At 42.9% G+C, this 21,830-nt stretch overlaps 3 protein-coding genes across 10 annotated transcripts in view; 1 reads left to right on the top strand and 2 right to left on the bottom strand.

Moving 5' to 3' along the window:
- CTNND1 (catenin delta 1) overlaps window positions 1-5,950 on the bottom strand; it is a 45,975-nt gene extending 40,025 nt beyond the window's left edge. For 5 of the 8 annotated variants that reach the window (XM_045558101.1, XM_045558103.1, XM_045558100.1 and 2 more), the window contains exon 1: window positions 5,660-5,899. The gene's annotated coding sequence lies outside the window, so the exon portion shown is untranslated. Of the gene's footprint in view, window positions 1-5,659 lie in introns of all 8 variants that reach the window. The other 3 variants (XM_045558099.1, XM_045558105.1, XM_045558106.1) reach the window with 3 other exon arrangements.
- Window positions 5,951-13,069: 7,119 nt separating this feature from the next.
- BTBD18 (BTB domain containing 18) lies at window positions 13,070-19,399 on the top strand. The gene is made up of 2 exons (XM_045558098.1): window positions 13,070-13,260; window positions 16,996-19,399. The coding sequence occupies exons 1-2, from the start codon at window positions 13,137-13,139 to the stop codon at window positions 19,059-19,061; spliced, it is 2,190 nt and encodes a 729-aa protein (XP_045414054.1). The 5' UTR covers window positions 13,070-13,136; the 3' UTR covers window positions 19,062-19,399.
- A 417-nt stretch (window positions 19,400-19,816) lies between these two features.
- SELENOH (selenoprotein H) lies at window positions 19,817-21,572 on the bottom strand. The gene is made up of 4 exons (XM_045558097.1): window positions 21,243-21,572; window positions 21,011-21,156; window positions 20,747-20,877; window positions 19,817-19,995 (listed from the first exon to the last, which is right to left on the bottom strand). Exons 1-3 carry the CDS (start codon window positions 21,362-21,364, stop codon window positions 20,777-20,779), a joined length of 369 nt encoding a protein of 122 aa, XP_045414053.1. The 5' UTR covers window positions 21,365-21,572; the 3' UTR covers window positions 19,817-19,995; window positions 20,747-20,776.
- Between the last annotated feature and the right edge of the window lie 258 nt (window positions 21,573-21,830).

Here is a 21,830-nt window from a genome sequence, read left to right as displayed (position 1 = left end):
CCAAACAAAACCTTTTTCAGTTCATTCTCTGCCAAAGTTGAAGAAAATCTACTCCTTGGATGCTAGAGTTTTGTCTCTCGTAGATATAAAAAGATGGGAAAAATTTGTGTCGCAGGTTTTTTCCCCTAAAATATTAGTCTCTGAAGAAATTACTATAAGATACTCAAGCTTTGGTACTTGTTTCTCCTCCTCCCACCCCCACACCTCATTTTACAAAAATTTACCCATTCTCATACCACTGCTGTTGTGGACAACCATGTCCACACAACTCCCAAAATCTCCTATTACTAAGAACATTTTTTCATTAAAAAAATTTAAAAGTTAGCTTACGCATCCAGGAACCCACTTATTCTTACGCAAAATAAGTATCTACATCTACCACAGAATTTCAGGTTTTAAATGAACTTAAAGGACACTTAGTCCAAGAAATGAAGTCTGAATTCAATGAATGCATCCATTCTAGTAGCAAACGCAAGGCAATACTAAGAGCTGTGCACTGTTCTATGACTTTTACATATATTAAATCAATTGTCACAAAAGTCCTATGAGATGGTTAATATTATTACCTCCATTTTACAGGTAGGGAGACTGAGGCACAGACAAGCAGATTGCCCTAGGTTACACAGATCCTATGCACCAGTTTGGCTCCAGCATCCATGCTCTTAACCACTATGCTAAGCCAGCCCTGCCTCACAGTACTGTGGAACTCTCAGATCAGAAATTCCCCTTTTGGTCAGCACATTGATCAAAACATATAAAATAATAAAACATTTGTGGCAAAATGTTAACAATTGGTACCTAGATGAATAAAGGATATACAGGAATTATGGTGCTATTCCTGCACCTTTCCTGCACATTTGAAATAAAAAGTTAAAAACTGCTTTTGCCACCATACAATGGGACATGTTTCCTGAAAGTCATGACCAAATTACCTATTGCTGATCAGCAAAGAAGACTTTAAGAAAATTCTTTGGATCCTTATAATGATCCTGCTATATTGCCTGATCTAAACTGCTCACACACCATGCCAATTAGATTAAAGGGCTCACTGGAGAGGAAGTGGCCCTAAAAAAACAAAGAACACTGTCCCCAAATAGAATAGTAAATTTGAGCCCTACTCTCAGTGCTTAATGATCAACAATATGCAATTCCAAGTAGGGAAAAATATTACTTCCAAAAGCACATTATATAACTAACTACAAATCAATTCACACCCCAATTTTCCCCCTTGTTCATTCTAACCAGAATAATTGTTATTGCCTCCTTACAATCTCCCAGCCAGCCTATATCAATGCTCTCTTGGAAACCTTGGTGGCAGCTGCATTTTTTAGGTAGAGAAATCCCTATTTTAGCTTTTCGTGGCATTTAACCCTTCTCTGAGGGAAGACAACATGAAAAAAATATGTGTAGTTATTCACATCCTTATTACCAAAAGCTCATTCCTTTAGGCAAGTCTATTGTTATTATTTTCTAAATTACCCACGAAAACTAATTTCAGGGGGGTTTTTTTGTTTGTTTTTCAGACAGAGACTTGTTCTGTCGGCCTGGCTAGAGCACAGTGGCATCATCATAGCTCACCGTAACCTCCAACTCCTGGGGGCTCAAGGGATCCTCCTGCCTCAGCCTCCCAAGTAGCTGGGACTACAGGCATGTGCCACCATGCCCAGTCAATTTTTTCTATTTTTTGTAGAGACGGGGTCTCGCTCTTGCTCAGGCTGAGCTCAAGCAATCCTCCTGTCTTGGCCTCCCAAAGTGCTAGGATTACAGGTGGAAGCCACTGCATCCAGCCTAATTTCAGTTCTTAAACTCATAAACTTCCCAGTGCACCTTGAGCCAAAATCTCCTAAAGTTTCATGCCTGAAACAGTGATTAAAAGAAAAAAAAGGCAATGGTATCCAAACATACTTTATTTGAAACTATCATCCCAAGCTCTTACTGTTTTTATTAACGAGCATAGAAACCACTAACTTCCAACTAGGGCTGAAAGCAGTACCTCCCTGCTGTTCCCCCAAATAGGCTCTTGGTAACCAGTTTCTCTCCTCTGGAAAATGGCTACGTTCAAGGTTTTCCAACAGCTGCCTACATTATGAAATGAACTGACTAGGATCCTTACTTTTTACACTCTTTGGACTACTTTCCAAGAAAGGAAACAGAAAAGCTAAAATTTAAGATCCTCCATTATTTCCAGAAACTTTGCTTAAACATAGAATGGAGGAGACTCATAAAAGGTTGAAACTATAGTAAAAGTTACAAAATTACATTGCAATTTTATTTTGTTTTGCTTCCTTTCTCAACCTCCTTTCAAGCCTTCCCCACAAATCAGTCCCTCACTGATTCCCATCAAGGGCCTTATTTAACCAAAGCTTACTGAGCACCTCAGTATGTACTAGACACTAAGACAGGTGCTAAAAAGATACAGAGATAAGACAGCACCTATACCCAAGCAGCTCCGACTAGAGGGAAAGACAAGTATAAATAGACAATTTCAATTGTGTAATAAATACATTATTTGAAGTACCTCCTACAAGCCTGTTCCTGCAAGTTGATATCATTCCAAACCACATACCTGAAAATTCTCCGGAAGAAGAAATTTTACTGATAATCAAAGGAAGTTTGAGACATTTCCAGAAGTTTAAGAAATTAGGACAGCAGTGGCACACATGTGGAAAGATCCTTGTACTAGAGATTAATATAATACCCATTCTAGCATATCCAGCTCCTTAAGGGCTCTAAGGAAAACAGATCTTTTACATACATTATCCCAGCAGTGGTTGTGGGGAGTGAAGAGGGTTGGAAATCTAAGTGAATACCGACCCTGCACCAAGATGAAACACTCCTGCCTCTAGCAAGGGCTCATTTTAGTTCTAGCTGTTGTTTCCATTCTCTCTGAAAAATGGCAGTGTATTAGTGGTTAAGTCCATGGACTTTGTAGTCAGTCAGACCAGGGTTAATCCAGGCCTCAACCATTTACAGGCAGTGTGATTTTCAGCAAACCTCAGCTTCTTTGAGGCTCAAATTCCTTTAAAAAAAAAAAAAGGTTGTTGTGGAAAATTAAGTAAATATTAAGTTTATGCAAAATGCTTAGTACACAGTAAAAAAAAAAAAAAAAACACAATGGGAAGGGGAGGTCCTAGCAGTTGGTACCAAAATAGAAAGCAATAAATTATACAGAGCTAATCATTTTGTTATTCCAATTGATAGTGATCTATCCTTAATTTATTTGCATCCATTCTATCTCACCCATCCCTAGAGATCAACTACTTTATAAACCTAAGGCTGGACTGTAATTACCTGGAGCTTTTCCTTTTTTCTTTTTTTTTTAAAGATTTCTAATAGTCCCAATTTTACACTAGCTAAGAGAATATATTCTACCCTCTCTGAAAGTCCATGTTGGAACCCTAAGAAAGGTACTAAACTCTAACCACTCAAAAGAGAACCCTCATCTGGAACACAAGACCACTACCTTATTCACATAACAAAGAAACCAACAGTATATAAGAGGCAAACAAGGAAAGAAAAATCTGCACCACTCATACTTACTTGTCATCATTTTTATCCCAAAACCAAAATCAGAAAATCAAAAATTAAAAACAAAAGATTTACTTATCCACACTCCTTACTATAATTTTTGAAAGAACCAGTGGAGATGAGGTAAAAGGCAAATCTTCCATCTTATCACCCCAAAGGCTCTATACTACACACCAGCCAAAACGATGCCTTAGTTCGTGGAAACAGTCCCGGACACTAGTTAACTAGGATGCTCATTGCAGCTACACAAAGCCCAGTATTTAAAGCCAGATCCAAATCACCACCACTCAGTCATCCAGAACCTATTTTCAAACTGCCTTTGTACTCCTCCTTCAGATTCCCTCATCCCTCCCCCTAAAGGTTGAGTGGGAAACCGACACTCGGCAGCAACATGACCAACCCTCCAAAGATCCACCAAGAAACCTCCCTAGGCTGGAGTCAAGGCAGAGAAAACATTTTGAAGGAAAATTTTGTAATTAAACTATAGCTCAACAGACTGTACACGTTGTATTTTTTCTTTTTTACTGTACTTGCTATAATTATGAGATCCAGACATCAAAAATTTCCTGCAGCCCTTCCCTAGATTATACTAAAAGGAGGAACAAAGTTCTGTTTCCTCCTGAAGCCACAACCTCACAAGGATGAAATCATCTTTCAAGAAACACCCTCACTCTAGAAAAGAAATTCAAGGAAGTCTCCTTGTCTAAAAAAAAAATGGGGGAGGGGGAACAAAATCAAAGGATTATTAAAGATACATACCAGTTTAAAGCTAATGAGCAGCTTACACATTAAGGCCCATCTTGTTACAATTTAGGGCAGTATCTACTCTAGCTATAATTTTCAGACTGATTCGCATTTTCAAAAGCAAAAGAAGAGAATACCCCAGTTTTCAGCTACTGATGAGTTCGCTATATAATTATCTAAAATCAGTACTTTTGCAAAATGTATTTGCAAAAACAAATCTTAAGATTACATATAAGATATGAAAGCACAGGCATGAGCCTTCAGGTCTAACAGATTTGATTTCACGGTAAATCAACTAAACAAAAAACTTACCTCCAAAAAACAACTTTCAACTTTTTATTTTTAAAAATAAAAATTCCTCTTGTGTCTTCTCAAATGCATTGAAAACACTAAAGTTTGTATAAGTAGTTTCTCTAAACCTAATCTTATTCCATCCATGGCCCTTTCAGAAAGCACAAAGCTGAAAATATTTTCAGGTGTGTTGCCACTTTACTCAGGTGAAATAAAAGCACGATTAGAATTTCCTTATGGGGAGAGCGTGGAGAAAAAAAAAAGAATTTCCTTATCCCTTTAAGCACATAAACCAAATGTTATCATATTTGCAGATTTAACATACAATACCTCTACAAATCTTTACCATCAGAGGTACTTTTAGGAGGAAGAAGGGGATGGCAATTCAGTTAACATAGATCCATGTTTTCTTTTATAAGGCAAAGCAAGGAGGCTATGTCTAGCAGGAGAATGAGGCTCCCACCCATTGCACCTGGAAAAGTAAAAGAGGGATCCACCCAGGAACAGCAGGCTGAAACCGATCTGGGCTGTTCAAACTCTCTGGAGGAAAAAATAATACCATTTAAGCTGCAAAGCTCCCTGCAACTTTCCACTTCCACAAATCCAATGATAAAAGGGAAAAAAAAAAAAGTTTTGAAACATATGAAGAACCATCTGTATACCTAGCTTCCGATCCGGACAAATTCCTTTCCCAGCCCACACGCAACATGCCAAAAAACCAACTTTTGATTTGGGCTCTGAAAACAGAAGTACGTTAGCTTAATCCAGAAAAAAACATAAAATCAAAGAACACACCAAAATATAAATTTACACAACTGTTCTTACCCCTCTGTAAGAATCTATTCAGCTTCCTGTATTAGAGAGACCTAGAAGTTTGTTTCTAGGTCTTGTATATTTTACCTTTTTTTAATATAATAAAATACCAAAATCCCTGCAAAGTATTGAAAGTAGAAAGAAAAAAATAATTGCATAAAAGTCACCCATCAGCATAACAGACTCCCGTTTTAAATTCCCTCCGGTTACCGTAAGACAAAAATTCAACTTGGCTTATCCTCCTTTGCCCGTCTGTACACACATTTTTTTAAAAGGCACACACCTCAAATGTGGACTTCAAAAAACCAGTCCTTTAAGAAAGAAGAAACCCAAGGCTTCGCCAATGTGCTGAGAAAGACAAATCCAGCAGAGCAGTTGATTTTTCGCCACCTCTTCCTCCTTTCAGGATCTTTCCTGCTCTTCTTTCTCTCTCTCCCTCTCTCTTTTTTTTTTCCCCTCAGATCCAACACCTAAAATGGAAGTTGCACCCAGCCAAAGGCAAGGGAGCCTGGGTGGTGACAAACTGATCTGGCAGCCCTACCCCCTCGCTTTCCTAAGTGATGTCAGCCCCTGTGAGCTTCCAATAGGAGCCAAGCATAAATCAGGGAGCTGACCTTATCCAATAGGAAACTTTATTATAGGAAATTAAAAAAAAAAGAGAGAGAGGAGGAGAAAAAGAGACGGGGAAGTTTTATATATATTTATATTTAAAGCGGAGACTGTACAGACTCTGAGGAATTACTGCAGAGCTGGGGGTAGAGGGCGTCAAGAAACAAGGGCTTTTTAGAATGGCACACCTAAGCCTCAATTCTCTTTGATGGAGGGTGTTTGCTCCCTCTCCTGTCCTATCCCGGTGGGGAAACAGAAAAGAGCTGATTTTATTTGCCTGCTGCTGTTTGGCTTGTTGCTTTCTACCCCAAAGCACTTTCCCAAAGGAAGACAGGAAGGGAAGGAGAGAGAAATCCTAGAAACAGGACTACTGTGTGTTGATTGGGATGGTGGGGGCTATCCGAGGTAAACTCTCAATTTCATTGTTTTGGTTTAATTGCATTAGAGCTAATTAGAAAAAAGAAATGCCTAGACTTGTTAACAGTTTTTAGTCTCTATGCTCTGAACTAGAAGGAAACAAAATTCATTAGGCTGTTGAGGAAAATCAGTGTCTTCCCATTTGTCCCCAAATCAAAATAATGTGGGTTTGTGGGGGAAAGGAAAAGGAATCCAATAAACAATCAATATATTTAGAAGGGATAACAGTGAAAGGTAAGGACAAGTAAATCTCACATCAAGAAAATTTTATTTCTTTGTGAACTTCAAGCTTAAGATGATACAGTTCATACATTGTCTTTTTACTCTTGACCGAAATAAAGGATTATCGGGATATTCTTTTTCTGAGTTAAGAAATATTAATATTTTTAATATGTTCTTAAACCATGAAGGACAGGGGTTGGGTTTTTTTTTACATGCTTGACAAAGACTAGTACTTTATGATTATTCACTGATTACTAAAACAAAGATGAGTTGAAGATATCCTTTTTCTTTCTTACTGAAAAAATCTAAAACCTACCCTGTAGAATGCTGCCAAATGAGTCTTCATAAAGTTTTCATGCTCTACTATAGTGCTTAAGAGCATAGGTTTTGCAGTCAGACTGCCTGGCTTCAAACTTCACCTCTGTAAGTACGAACATTCAAATATATTTACTACTATACAACCTTGGCCAAATTAAATAATTTCTCTGAGCCTCCAGTTTCCTTAATTATAAAGTGGCAATAACTATATCTCTCTCATAAGACTGTTGTGAAAATTAAAATATACGTCAAGTTCTTAAAACAATATATGGCATATAGTGTAAACTAAGAATGAATTATTATTATTTTTACCCTGCCCCAAAACTTTCAGTGAGTGGCTCATCACTGCCCAATAATAGCAACCAATGACAGAGTGTCCACCATGTGAAAGGCATTTTGGGCTGACTACGTCTAATCTCTAAAACATCACCATGGAAACAGTATTACCACCACTTTACAGATGAGGAAATCAAGGCTCAACAAGGTGAAGAAACCTGCCTGAGCTCATCTGGCTAAGAAGTGAAGTGAATCCTTCATCAATCTGACTCCTAAGCCCATGCTCTTTCCGTCACTTTTACACTGTGGTCAGGAAAAAGGCTAAACAACTCATCTGCTTTCAAGGTACCACATTTATTCACTTAATACATTAAAGTAACACTTATTAACCATAATCTGACTTTTCCTTACCTAGCTAACTGGAATTCCACTCCTTCTCAGCATGAATGTGCCCTTTTAATCATGCTGATTTAGTCATTATCCACTCCCTCGTATGGTCTATAGTGGCCAAAAGAACTTCTCTCAGAAGTGCTGACAAACCAAACAGGCATCACAGCACTTTTTTGATGGGCTTTAAACAAACTAGAATGGGAAATGAATACATAAAAACAAAGATATGAACAGCCTTTAAGGTCTCATTACCTAAGAATCTTCTCCCATTACTTTATCACATCTTCTACCTCTATTCTCCATCTATTCCTGGTCCTCCATAGCGAGTTCAAAAGCCAAAGATAATTGCCAAAGGAAAGCAATCAGCACAAGAAATGTTTGTTCCTAGAGCAAAGCCATATTCTAGAATGTTCTACAAATTTCTAGAGATGGATTTGTCATTTGTCGTTTCCTTCATGTCACTGCTCACAACTTGCATTTTGCCTTCCTTTTTCTTTTGTTTTTGTTTGTGTGTGTATGTTTCTGTCTCCCCCATGAGAAGATAAACTCCATGAAGGCATGAACAGTGTCTTTCTTGTTCATGGTGTATCTACAGATACAGAGCTTTACTTAATCTTATGTCTCATTTTAGCAATAGCTGAATAAGTGAATGAGGTCTCTTTGCTTACTAATTATGTAATCCTGGTCAAGTCATTTAACATTAATGAATCTGTAGCTAACATTCAAGTTAGAATTATATACAAATCAAAAAAGATAGCGGTGAAAAAGATGTTAAATTTTAAATTTATCTGAAACAGCTATCTCCAAATAAACCATCACAAGCATTAAAACTTACTAAGGGAAAAACTGCTTACACTCATTTAATAGGAAATAAAAAGACTAGTTCCACTTGGATTATTCTGAGTACTGTGAGCCAGATACTCTACTAGATGTCAAGGATAACAAGATAGGCTGGGCGTGGTGGCTCACACCTGTAATCCTAGCACTCAGGGAGGCCAAGAAGGGAGATCGCTTGAGCTCAGGAGCTCGAGACCAACCTGAGCAAGAGCAAGACCATCTCTACTAAAAATAGAAAATATTAGCCGGGCATTGTTTGGCACACCTGTTGTCCTTGCTACTGGGGAGGCTGAAGCAGGAGAATCGCTTGAACCCAGGAGTTTGAGGTGCCTGTGAGCTAGGCTGATGCCACGGCACTCTAGCCTAGGCAACAGAGCAAGACTGTCTCAAAAAAAAAAAAAAAAAGGATAACAAGATAGACAAGTTTCCTGTTCTCATAGAGCTTCTAGGAGAGAAAAAGAAGATAAACAAATAAATGTCAGGTGGAGCACTACGTAGATTGAAAACAGATTAATGGGAATGACTTATGGCTTGCTCCAGATCAGATGTCAGGGACAAACTCTCTGGAAAGGTGACATTTAAATTAAAATCAGAGTGGTAAGGAGCTGCCAGCCATGAGAAGGTATGAGCCAGGAGGTGAGAGGCTGAAACATACTGGACCCAAAAGAGGGTGTTAGGAATCAGGATGGAAGGATAGGTGAGAATCAGCATATTAAAGGTTCTACAGGTCAGAGAAAGGACTTTAGATTTTTATTTTTAGGTAGAGGAAAGCTAGAGAAAAGCCTTTGGGGGTTTTAAGCAGAATGACAAGATCACATTTTGAAAAGATCTCGTAAATGGATTTATACAAAAATGGATTAAAGAATGGCAAGAATGAAAGCAAGACTAGTTTGAAGGTTATTGCACTAGTCAAGTTACAGTGATAGGGACTTGGATTAGAGCAGCAGTGAAAATGGAGAGAATCTTTGGAGGTTGACAGAGATTAAAAAAGAAAGAAAAATGGAGAGAAGTCAATAGATTGAAGATATGTTTAAGATATACAAGATTTTGTTTTGTATTTTTTCTTTTTTTGTTTTGTTTTTATGCATGGAATATTACATTCAGTGCTCAGTTCTACAACCCTCAAATTTTAACTTGCCCATCAACAACCATCACCACATACAAATACAGAAAAACAAGATACCATAAAATGGTGAAACGTCAGAGGAAAACTAAGAGAGGGGAAAAAATGTGTGTTTAAAAAATATTAAAATTATTATATAAGGCAGAGTGCTATGCTGGGATGATTCTAGTTCTAAAATAAGACTAAACTATAAGTGCCAAGGAAAAGAAATGAAAAATATTTAACTCCAAAAAAACACTGGCTATCCCATACAAAGAAAAACAAAATATTTTTACTCCTCTCTATCCTCTGGTGGCTACACATTATCATCCAAATTCTGTCATTTTTGAAGCCCTGTGTACAATGGCCATTTACCATTCTCTTTAGAAATTCTACTAACACAAGATTTAACTAAAATGGTGTTGGTTTAAAAAAAAAAAAGACGTCCTCTCTACTTCTTGAAAATTAATTTAATCCTAATGGCAATATATTAATGAAGGGATATAATATTTATATTTTCCTTACACCTCCGCAGAGCCATCTATACTGGTACTTCACCTGCCCAATCAAGTCTTGATTCTACAGTAACAGATGCCATAAACAGGCATTGTTCTGCCTTCTCTTTTGCTTTCCTTGCGTGCTTCCCTGTTAGCTCTTGTGTGTGTGTGTGTGTGTGTGTGTGTGTGTGTGTGTGTGTGTGTGTGTGTGTGTGTGTGCATGCGCACTGCTGACATCTAAAATCTGTCCTCCCTCTACTAAGTTTTTTCCCCTTTCACGAACTGCTTCCTCTTCAAAATAAGACAACTGCCACCAAAAATGTCTTCTGTTCCTTGTTTCTTTTTCCATCTTAACAGCAGAGGCTTCAAACTAGGGAAACTAGTACCTCACTTAGAAATGCACCACCATTTCAGTCAACCACCTCAAATCTTTTTTGAAATGGTGCTGGATATCCATAAAGACATATTTGAGCCCACTACTCACCCTTTTACGTTTTGTCCCTTTGCAGGCTTCTCTTCTCTTACGCATCTTCCTTCCTTTCTACCTCCAGTTGGCCTCAGCAGGGACTGCTCCGTTGCAACTCACCATGCTTTGTCACCCATGGCTTTGGATTCGGCCATTCTCGCTCAGAGCTGCACATCACTGAACATCTACGGAGAGGCAGTAACCCATGCCAGGGCCCAGGTCCTAATGCACACAGGGCAAAGAACCGCCGTCCAGATTTATAACGTGGGTTGGCATTCTCCGCAAATATTTAAATTTGAGATTACTTAATTTCTAGTATCAGCCCTGATAACAGCTGTTTCCAATCAGGAAACGCTACATAAATTATCTCTGGAAGGACACGGGAGACCATCCCAGGGGGCAATTTCTGCAGCCTCTTTGGGTCACCGGTCCTCCAAGGTTCGGGGTTGGAGTGCAATCAATAAAGAAACTGAATTTAAAAACTACCCCAAGGACCTTATTCCAGAACCTTTCTGGCTTACGTGGTATCTAGATTAGAGATAAGGGGGACAAGGTATGACTAGGGCCATTCACAGGCTCCTTCCTCCGTGAAGCCTTAAGTGTTCTGAGGAGGGCCAAGGCCATTTGCAGCCCCTTCAAGAGGAAAACGGAGGGTCCTTCAACGGCCTTTGAGCCTGCCCCCGTTAGAGTGTCCCTATCGTTTTTTCGGTATGTTTTCACAGAAGGCTCAGGGAGAAGATAGCTTCCCTAAGAATTCCTCCCCCGCGGGCCCTTCCCCCTACCTCCAGCAGCCCAGCCATCTTCCCTCAGCCCGCAAGTCCCTCGAGACTTGGCCTCCCGCCCAAAGCTCGCCTCCTCCTCTGATTGGTCCTCCTCTGAGCCTCCGGCCAATGGGGATGACGTATTGGGGCAGACGTAGGCCCGAGGGCTCCGGGGAGGAGGAAGGACGTCGCGCCCCGCGACGCGTGGTGCGCGAGGTGTGTGGTGCCACCGCGTGGCCTCAGGCCCTCGCTGTCTACACTGCCCATTGCACGCGGGTGCCGGGGCCAGCGGAGGTACAAGGGCGCCAGGCGGTGCCTGCAAAGCTCATATCGCCGCAAGCCCTGTGAGGGCGAGTCCTCACACCGGGCCTCCGGATCCCCGCGCTCCATTCCCAGAAAGCTTCGCGCAGAGAGGTCTCTCTTCAAAGGAGTTGGGCCGGGCGGCCGGAACGTGCGGGGTCCAGCTTTGCAGGGGCCTTCCCCGAAGCCGCGCTTTCTCCGCCAACCGCGATCCCCTTGGTCCTGGACAGGGAGGGCAACCGCTCAGGCCAGGCCGTTGGGCCACCTGCGCTGCTTTGCTTAACCTCTCGTCGTGAGGCAGGACATTGGGAGGAAGCAAGGCAGCCTGGACAGAGGATCCAAGCATAGAGAGGACAACAGGAGCAAACCCTACTGCAGAGTTATTCCAGGTTGGGTCTGGGGGCAAGGCCAGGCGCTGGTGGATTGGGAAGCTTCCCCAGGGCCCTTGCAACAGCTGCCATTCTCCATCCACGTCTCTCTGGCTGGGATCGGAATTGAGCCTGCCTTTTTTTAAATTTCCCTTTCCGCTCTTTTCTTTCCTGATAGTTTTGACGTGAACTGTTTGGACCCTCAGTGCCACCTGACAGAAAACTGCATGGCAGGAAAGGAACACAGCTGTGCAGTGAGTGTGGGGGTCTCAGTGCAAAAAAGCTGGACACGTAGTAAGCCTGAAGTCAGAATATCCAGTTTGTTTGGGGAGGGGTAGAATGTTTAACTATCCTTGTTCCATTGTTAGCCGGGTAATTAAGCAGACAGATAAACTTAGAGGCCACATTCTTTGCCAACTTCCAGGGTCAGTCAGGCTCACTTTGGTCAAGTACATCAGAGCCCAGGGTGGAAATGTCTTCCTTATTTCTGTGAGAGACCTTCCCACCAGATCCGAGGCTTCTCCTCTTTATTGTGCACCCTCTGCTGGTTAGTGTGATAGAGTGAACTCAGAGAAAACAAAGATAATTTTATACGAAGTCTGTTTTTTTCAAAATGTAAAATTGAAAATTATACCCATGGAACTGGGATGTGGTGCTCAGAAAGAATATGAGTAGTCAGCACTGTAGCAGTTGAGTCTCAGTGGTAATGTGAACGAGGATGGTTGAAGGAGGATAGTAATAATAATAATAGCTACCATTTGAGGGCTGTTAATTATTTTGTGCTAGGTAGTCACTGTGCTAAGCAATTTTACCTGCATTGACTCATTTAATCTTCAGAACAGCCCTATGAGGTAAGTACATCATTCCCATTTCATGGATGAGGAAAATACTCAGAGAAGTTAAGTCACCTGCATGAGATTATATAGCTAGGCTAATCAACAGAGCTGAGATTCAAGCCTAGGCTTATCTCTGAGCTCCCACATGTAACCACTATGATGATTTTCTTTCTTGAGATACCCTTGGCACGATTTCTAGGCTGCTGTTTCCTCAACTCATACTATTATCTCTCACTTTCAAAATTTCCCTGCCATTTCAAAGACAAAAAAACAAATTAGTTATAACTGTACCTCTGAAATGTATTATCTCACCTACAGGAATCTGATCCGTGAAACCTAGGTTTGTTAAGAGACTACCAACATGTGCTCTCCTGCCAGTCCCAAAATCCTATACAGGAACCCCCGGTTCCTCCGGTTAGCTTTTCTGCAACTTCATCACCAGCAGCAGAGTGGTGTGTTCTGTGATGTCCTTCTGCAGGCAGAAGGTAAGAGACTGGCAGGAACTCAACTGAAAACTCATCGTAGAGTGATAAAATGCGTTTAGGGCCAGGGGGTGAAGGACAAAACCAGGAAAATGTTACTGCCTTTGACCACTGGGAACTGTTTGATAAAGAGCTATTTGTTTCTAGGACAGTTACTAACTTTTCAAAGGTGAAATTGTGACTATGCTTCTTTCTTTTAAAAAATGAAACTAATTGTAAAATATTGTAAGCACAGAAATTTTATAAAACACGGATAATATTCTGGCCAGGCATGGTGGCTGATACCTGTAATCCTAGCATTCTGGGAGGCTGAGGCAGGAGGATCGCTTGAGGTGGGGAGTTCGAGACCACCCTGAGCGAGAGCAAGACCCTGTCTCTACTAAAAATAGAAAAAGTTACCTGAGTGATTAAAAATAGAAAAAATTTGTTGGAGGTAGATGAACTAAAAAAATAGAAAAAAAAAAGAAAAAAATTAGCCGGGCATGGTAGCATGCGTCTGTAGTCCCAGCTACTTGGGAGGCTGAGGCAGGAGGATCGCTTAAGCCCAAAAGTTTGAGGTTGCTGTGAGTAGGGTGATGCCACGGCACTGTAGCCTGGATGACAGAGCAAGACCCTATCTCGAAAGAGAAAAAAAACAAACAAAAAAAACCCATGATTAATATTCTAATGGGATGATCAAGAAGATTGAGTTAACATATGTTAAGTACTTAGAACAGTGCTTTTAATATACTAACCACAATGTGTTTTAGATGACACTTATTTTCACATTTTCTTGCCAAGCTACTGATTTTCTTTATCTCATATTGATGATTTTTGTTGTTTGCTATTAGAACTAAAGATGTATAGCTTATTTCCACCCCTTCCCTTCACACTGGAAATGTTAAATCAGGATGAAGTAGACCCTGGTATAATGTAAAAGGCCCAAGATTAGGAATCAGAGGCCCAGAGTTTCCTAGCTTTGTTACTTAGTGAGTGTCAAATAGGGCAAGGAACTTCATGTCTCTGGGGCTCAGTTTCTTGGTTTATAAAAAAAGATTATGACAACCAACATTGTGTAGCACTCTACAATTTGCGAAGTACATATAGTATCTTATTTGATTGTAACAGCTTTGCAAAATAAGTAATGGTTATATGGTTCCAATTCTACAGATTAGTGAATTGAAGCTTACAGTTAAGTTCCTTGCCTGTTGGTTCTCCTAGTGAGGAGATGAGATTGATTCTTTAATTCAAAATAAACAAAAAAGTATCAGTTGCCTTCTGTATGCTAAACATTGTGCTAGCTTGGGCATACAGTATTTATCAAGATAAAATCCCTGCTCTTAAGGAAATCTTGTAAGGGGGAGACATTCAAATGTCCAGTGTGTTCAGTATATTAAAAATATAACTGGGTAAGTGTAGGCTGACTTAGCATAAAAAAGGAGCATCCTTCACAGACTTGGGGAAGCTGGGGAACAAGGGTTAGGGAACTTTTCTTGGAGGAAATAACCCCTTAGGTGAGATCTGAAGGACAAACAGAAATAGGAGGAAGTAGAGAAAGATTTTTCCAGGTGGAGAGAACAGCATGTGCAGAGGTTCAGAGATGTGACCAGGGCTTTGTAAATTGTTCATTATGGCTAGAGCACAGACCATAAGAGGTGTGCTGGCCAGAGAAGAATAGAAAAATCAGCAATCATGTTAGGTCTGAAGTATCATGCAAAGAAAGTAGGTCTTTGGCCAGGCATGGTGGCTCACGCCTGTAATACTAGCTCTCTAGAAGGCCGAGGCAGGAGTATTGCTTAAGGTAAGGAGTTCAAGACCAGCCTGAGCAAGAGCAAGACCCCCTCTCTCTACTAAAAATAGAAAAAATTAGCTGGGTGTCATGGCGTGCACCTGTAGTTCCAGCTACTCGGGAGGCTGAGGCAGGAGGATCGCTTGAGCCCGAGAGTTTGAGGTTGCTGTGGGCTTAGGTGATGCCGTCACGCTCTACTCAGGACAACAGAGTGAGACTGTGTCTCAAAAAAATAAATAAAGTAGGAGGTCTTGTTCACAGGACACTGGGAAACATATTGAACAGTTTTAAGCAGGAGGTCATGATCAGATACCTGTTTTAGAAACAGCACTCAGGATGCATTAAGAACTACTGGATCGTTATTGAGCCCAGATAGGAGGCTGTTTTGTAATCCAGGAGACAGGAGATGGTGGCCTGAACTAAGGCATTGAGAATAGAGAGAAATGAATAAACTATTGAAGAGAATTTACAAAACTTCCTGAAGTAGTTAAGAGCATAGACTCTGTAGCCAGACTCTCCAGGTTCAAATCTTATCCCTCCTAACTTACTATGTAATGTAGGTATATTATTTAACTATGTCTCAATTTACTCATCTATAATAATAGTAGCTATTTTCAGGGTTGCAGTGAAGATTAAATGAATTAATACTGGTAAAACCCTAAGATCAATAAGACACATAATAAGGACTCAAAAATATTAGCTTTAAAACAACTTGACATTTGACTGGATGTGGTAGGTAAGGGAGAGAAGAATCAACGATGATTTCTAGTTTTCAGGCTTGGACAACCAGGTGAATGTGATACCTTATTTTTTTTTCAGCATATTATGGGGGTACAAAAGTTTAGGTTATGTATATTGCCCATGCCCACCCCCAAGTCAGAGCTTCAAGCGTGTCCATTCCCCAGACAATGTACATCGCACTCATTATGTAGGATGATACCTTATTTTGAAGCAGAAAACAGGGGAGGCTTTGGAGGGTAGGGAATGATGAGTTCATTTTCTGGAAAAGTTGCATTGGAAGTGGTTGTGAGGCATACATGTAGACATGTAGGCTGTGGCATGTTTACTGTCTCAGGAAAGATATCTAGGCAGAAGTATGGATCTGGGAGTCAGCAGCAAGCCTTTGGTAATTGAAACTATGGGAGAGACTCAGTGAGATTGCCTGGGAAGTGCCCATATAATGAGAAGGTGCCTCAGAACAGACCACTGCCTGGTAGGCAGTGGCTAGAGCTCAGCAGAGAACTGAACCGATTGTCCACCTCCAAAGCTCAAGCTCTTTCTGTCAGAGCACAAGCTGCTTCTATAAAATTTTTTGAACTCTCTTGAATCAATAAAATTTATTCATCAAGTATTTGATTCTCTACTTTGTGTCAAGCACTGAATATACCTCAGTGAGCAAGACAGACATTGTCCCTATCCTCAGAATTTACGGTCTAGTGAAGGAGATGGACAATTACAATACAGATAGGTAAGTGCTATGATAGCTACTGAGTACCTCTCTGGGCTCAGAAGCACTAACGCAGACTTGTGGCGGGATGAAGGAAGGCTTTCTTAAGGAAGTGACGTCTAAGCTAGATTATGAGGATAAAGAAACGAGTTAGCTAGGCAAAGGTAATGGCAGAAGGTTCCAGGCAGGCATGAGGAACAAATCTCTCCTTTTACTTGAAGTTCCATAAAAGGAAAATAAGAATGGGCAGGGCTGGGGCATGGCGGCTCACGCCTGTAATCCCAAAACGTTGGGAGGCCAGGGTGGGAGGATCACTTGAGCCCAGGAGTTTGAGGTTACAGTGATCTATACACACCAGCCTGGGCGTCAGAGAGAGATCCTGTCTCTAAAAATAAATATGTAAGTAAATATAAATAAATAAAAATAAATAAGGCGCAGTACATTTGGGTAGGTAATGTCTATGTTTAGCCCATGAACATGCCTGTCTACATGAGATAACAAAAGTGTTTGGATTCCTCTCCAGGTGAAGCAGTCCCAGCCCACTGCTGCGTCCTGTCAGCCTGCAGCCCCTTTTTCACAGAGCGCCTAGAACGGGAGAGGCCAGCTCAGGGTCGGAAGGTGGTGCTGGAGCTGGGGGGCCTGAAGATCAGGACACTTAGAAAGCTGGTGGACTTCCTGTATACCTCAGAGATGGAAGTATCTCGAGAGGAAGCCCAGGATGTGCTTTCTGCTGCCCGTCAGCTCCGTGTATCTGAGCTAGAATCTCTTCAGCTAGAGGGTGGGAAGTTGGTGAAGGCCCCACAGGGCCGAAGATTGAATCGGGAGTGCTTACAACCACCAACTGCTGCACCAATCTCTGCCAGAGTGGTGGTACCAAACCGCCGCCCTCGAACTCCACTGCCTACCACCCAGACTCCCTGTCCTCTTGGGGCAGTGAGATTGAAGTCCTCTGGGAAGGAGGAGGGGTCCCAGGAAAAAAATAATCGACAGACTGCAGAGAACTTATCTGGTACTCTTCTGCTCAAGAGGAAGGCCAGAACCTGCCCAACTCCACAAGAAAAAAGCTCTTCAAGCCACAGTCAGGGGCCTAAGGAGAACAAGAATGACCCTGCTGTTGGTTCTACAGTGCTTTCTCCACCCAGCTTGTACCCCTCTGTGGATGAGCGACTGTTACCCAGAAAGATCAGGCTAAGTCGCTCAAAGCCATCGCCTGATATCTGTGCAGCGAATCCTTCCAACATTTTAAGTGGACCCAGCTCAGTACCTGCAGCCCCTGGCCGGCGTCTTTGGCGGCAGAGGAGTATAAATAAAGAAGCACCAGAGGACAAGCAGAAACCAGGGAGAGCTAGTCCTCTACAAAGCACCCCAAGCCCATGTGGTCTTGGGAAGACAGGTGGGAACAAGAAGCGGAGCCCTGAAGTCAGGGCACCTAACTCAGACTCTGCAGAAGAGGGGCAGGTTGGGAGAGTGAAACTTCGCAAAATTGTCAACGGGACCTGCTGGGAGGTGGTACAAGAGCCTCCCCTCAAAAACTCTCAGGATAGCCCCCAGATCCCAGAACCTGGAGGAGACTTAGAAGAGCCTTCAGGGACTCAGTCATCCTCAGTTAAAGAGCAGGAAGTGTCATCTGCTAGAATAGAACTGTGTCAGGACTCCCCTGTGTGCTCGAGGCTACAAGATATTCTGCTTTCTGCTAGCCACTCCCCAGACCACCCAGTGGTAAAGTCCAAGTTTGGGTCCAGTCCAGAGCTGGTAGGGAAGGAACCTGTGTTGGATATTGACTGCAGAGAGCCCTATGCCTTTGACACAGCCCTACTGGGGCAGCCCTGTGAAGCTGAGGAGTACCGAATCACAAGTGCTGCTGCCACCAGTGAGCTGGAAGAGATCCTGGACTTCATGCTCTGTGGTTCAGACATTGAGCCACCTATAGGGTCTCTGGAGAGTCCTGAGGCTGAGGGCTGCAGAACCTCTAGCTACCACCTGACAGAAACAGGAAAGAACTGGATTGAAGGGGAAGAATGGTGTTTGCCAGACCTGGAATTCTGGCCCAGGCAGCTCACGGGATTGGAAAAGGAACCTGTTGATGAGAACAAAGAGCCAATTGAGCCCCTTAGCCCCCTTGTCATGCACTCTGAGAACAAAGAGCCAGCTGAGCCCCTTAGCCCGCTTGTCACGCCTTCTGAGATGAGTGAAGGAGAGGTGCTTTCAGTGGGAGGCTCTTGGACTCCAGACCTTGAAATTACCAGCTCCCAGCCACTGGATGGTCAGGGAGACAAACTTCTCCACATTGACTCCCTTGACCCTCCCCAAAGGTCTTATGAGGACCTCTCGCCTCCCTGCTCAAACTGGGTGGAGACTGGGCTGGAAGTGTCCCTAACTATGGATGAGGTATTATACCCTGCTACAGAGGCAGGCAAGGAGGTCTTTGGTAACTCTGAGCTACTGGGCCCACTTCCCGTCAGCTCTGAAGAGGAAGAGATTGATGTGGTAGACTGGACAACAGAGGAGAAACTAGTGCCCACTAGTATTCCTTCTGTATGGCCTGACCCTTCCTCAGAGTCAGAAACAGAGGTAGATATACTAACGTAGTGGAGGGGGTTCGGGGCCCTGGGCAGGTGGGAAGTGTTGGCTACCAAAAGGCTTATTGGCAGAGAAGCTAGCACATGCTCTCTCCTCTTAGCACAAGAGGCAGGTGTACCCTTGGCTATTTGTAGGTCCTTTCCTCCCTTCCCCAGGCCTTGGGAATCAGGAAGAAGTTAAGGAGTACCATGGGTAGAAAATTATGAACTTGAACCATCTTATTTCTTTGTAATCTATTTTCCAGTTAGTGACAAGTGAAACAATAAACCGTGTGATCCCCAATTCTAGTGAGTCATAGGTAATAGCCAAGGCCAGGCCTCTCAGGTCATGAGACCTCTAGTCACTGCTAATTCAGGAAAAGCTGAAAACACCTTCTGTGGTGGGGTTCTCTGTAAGAGAAAATGTTCCAGAAGAAGGTATGAAGCAGTGATGGGCAGAACACTAAGTGGGTGGGAGTGATGAAATGTTGTCAGGTACCTAATGTGTGTGGGGCTTATTCGTTGCCAGTATGTAAAGTCTAGCTAAAACCTCTGCAGGGTCCAGGAAGATGCACTTCCATCATCACTTCCAAGAAGTGAGTTGAAAAGATAGAGTTGTTTTCTAAAAAAATAAATGATTTACTCCTATAGTTTTCACAAATATTTCACATGGTTTACCAAGTCAAATGGCCACCTTGGGCTATAAAAAATACAAGGACCACCGACCACATAAACCTGGCTTCATCCGTCTCTTAACATATATGTTTTACTCTGTTACTCAAACAGTTTATTTCAACTTTTATTAAAAACAAACCAAATCCAGTAACTTTTCCAATGCCTTAAAAGAGGGTTGCCTCACAACTGAACCATCATTTCTGGAGGGGAAGAAACCATGGCTTCAGGCACATGACTGAAGTTTGGCCATGTCCCGTCATAAATGCTCCAACATCACCAGGGACAGAAAGCTGCAAAAAAGAGGGGAAAGGAGGTTAGAGAAAGGATCCAGGCAATCAAGGATAGAGGAAGACATTCCTGCCCCACACCCAACTCACAATCACGGGTGCTGAAGGATTGCATCCCTCCCCCAAATCTCACTCAATATACAAGTGCAGAACAGCATGCTAAAGCACTGTATGAAGCAAAGACAAGGTCAAATCCTTGTAACCAGGAGTAACAGTACTGTAGTGCAGTGTTATGCCATGGCACTATTAACAGAAACACACTAAGAACAAAAACAAGAGTGTAGAGTAAGCATACATGAACCAACATGAAAGACAGTCAATAAAGAAGAAAATCACTAATCCATACAAATACAAAAACACGTGCCAAAGACTTTGTTTCACTCAATAAGTGAATTAAGAGAATTTAGAACTGGTTCAAAAATTAAAATGAGCCATCAAGAAAGGCAAATAAATTTTCAAACAAATGCAAAACTCGTCCATACCCTCAGGGCAACAATATCTCCAAAGAACACGAATTGCATGTCTATAAAGAATTACTTACATTACTACGAATATTCTACAACTTAGCTCAAAGACAATTTAAGATGGAGTTGGTAAAGAGCATACAAGATGGGCAATGGTACATTTTTTTAGATACCGTGAAATGAGCTGTAACAGCAGTAAGGGCTGCTTTCCAAGCAGCCAAACCAAGATGAATCCCCTCCCTTCCTGAACACTGCCCTCTACCCTCACCTCCCCACGCCCCATTTCAAACCTCAGCATGAGGACTTCTGCCCAAAACTCCCTACGAAAGGTACTTCTTCAACTCTTCCACCACCGCTTGAGGCTCAGGAAATTTGAGTTTGCGTGGAGGCCCCTTCTTAATCCCAGTCCAGAGCTCCGCACCTGGGAAAGCACCGAATAAAGCGAAGTTACTTTGGAATCCACAAGCTCCTCTCCAAAATCAGGTGGCCGCGGTTCCAGCGCTTCCTCTCTTTGGTTCCCATGCCCCTCTTCCCCAGACCTGGTCCCCACTCACTGCTGCCGTCCGGGCGCTGCAGCGTCACCTCGAAGCTGCCCCTCCGGGGCTTGGCAGGGTTCACCTTCACTGGAAGCCCCGGGGCCTCCAGGCGCAGCGCCTGGCTCAGGGCCGCGGCGTTGCGCCCATAGACGCGTCAGCTAGTGCTAGAGGGGGGGGGAGAATAGAGACTGGAGCCCCTGGCCTGCGACACCATTGTCCCCACTCCCCTGTGACTATCCAGGCCCCTCACCAATGCTCGATCACGACGGTCGCCTCCTCCACTCCCTCCCCACCGTTCTCCAGCTTCTCCCGCTTCTCGGCCGTCTCGACCACCGAAGCCTCGGCCTTCCTCTTCCTCCCGCGGGGAGCCATGGCGACTAGAGCCCGGCTGGGAGCAGAGCCGACCTGGGATGTGGGAGACGGGGGAATAGGTGGAGACGTGACCACGGAGCAGGAACTGAGCAACGGCAACCTCAGGATAGACTCTCCGATCCTAAAGCGGAAACCTCTCCCCAACGAGCGGAAAACACGGTCCGCAACGCCCACGTGGCCTGGAGGAGGGCCCTTCGGGCACTACCATTCTGCGCGCAGGGAGGGGGAGCGCCGGACTAAACCATCCGGGGGGGGGGGGGGGGACTAGGTAGGTCTGAAAGCAAACCTCGCTTCACCCGCAGGCTTTTCTGTACCTACGCGTCGCGCTAAATAGCGCACCACAACCCTCCCCGCAAACCCTACTCCCTGGGATCCACGAACTCATGCCCAACTAAATCTACAACCTAACTCCGTGCAGTCCGTACTCCAGGATTACGGAGGCGAGATTCACCCCACTTGCTAATCC

Source organism: Lemur catta, chromosome 7 (assembly GCF_020740605.2).
Source record: "Lemur catta isolate mLemCat1 chromosome 7, mLemCat1.pri, whole genome shotgun sequence".
NCBI lineage: Eukaryota > Metazoa > Chordata > Mammalia > Primates > Lemuridae > Lemur > Lemur catta.
Note: the sequence above shows the minus strand (reverse complement) of the source record. Positions and strands in the feature narration are given on the sequence as shown.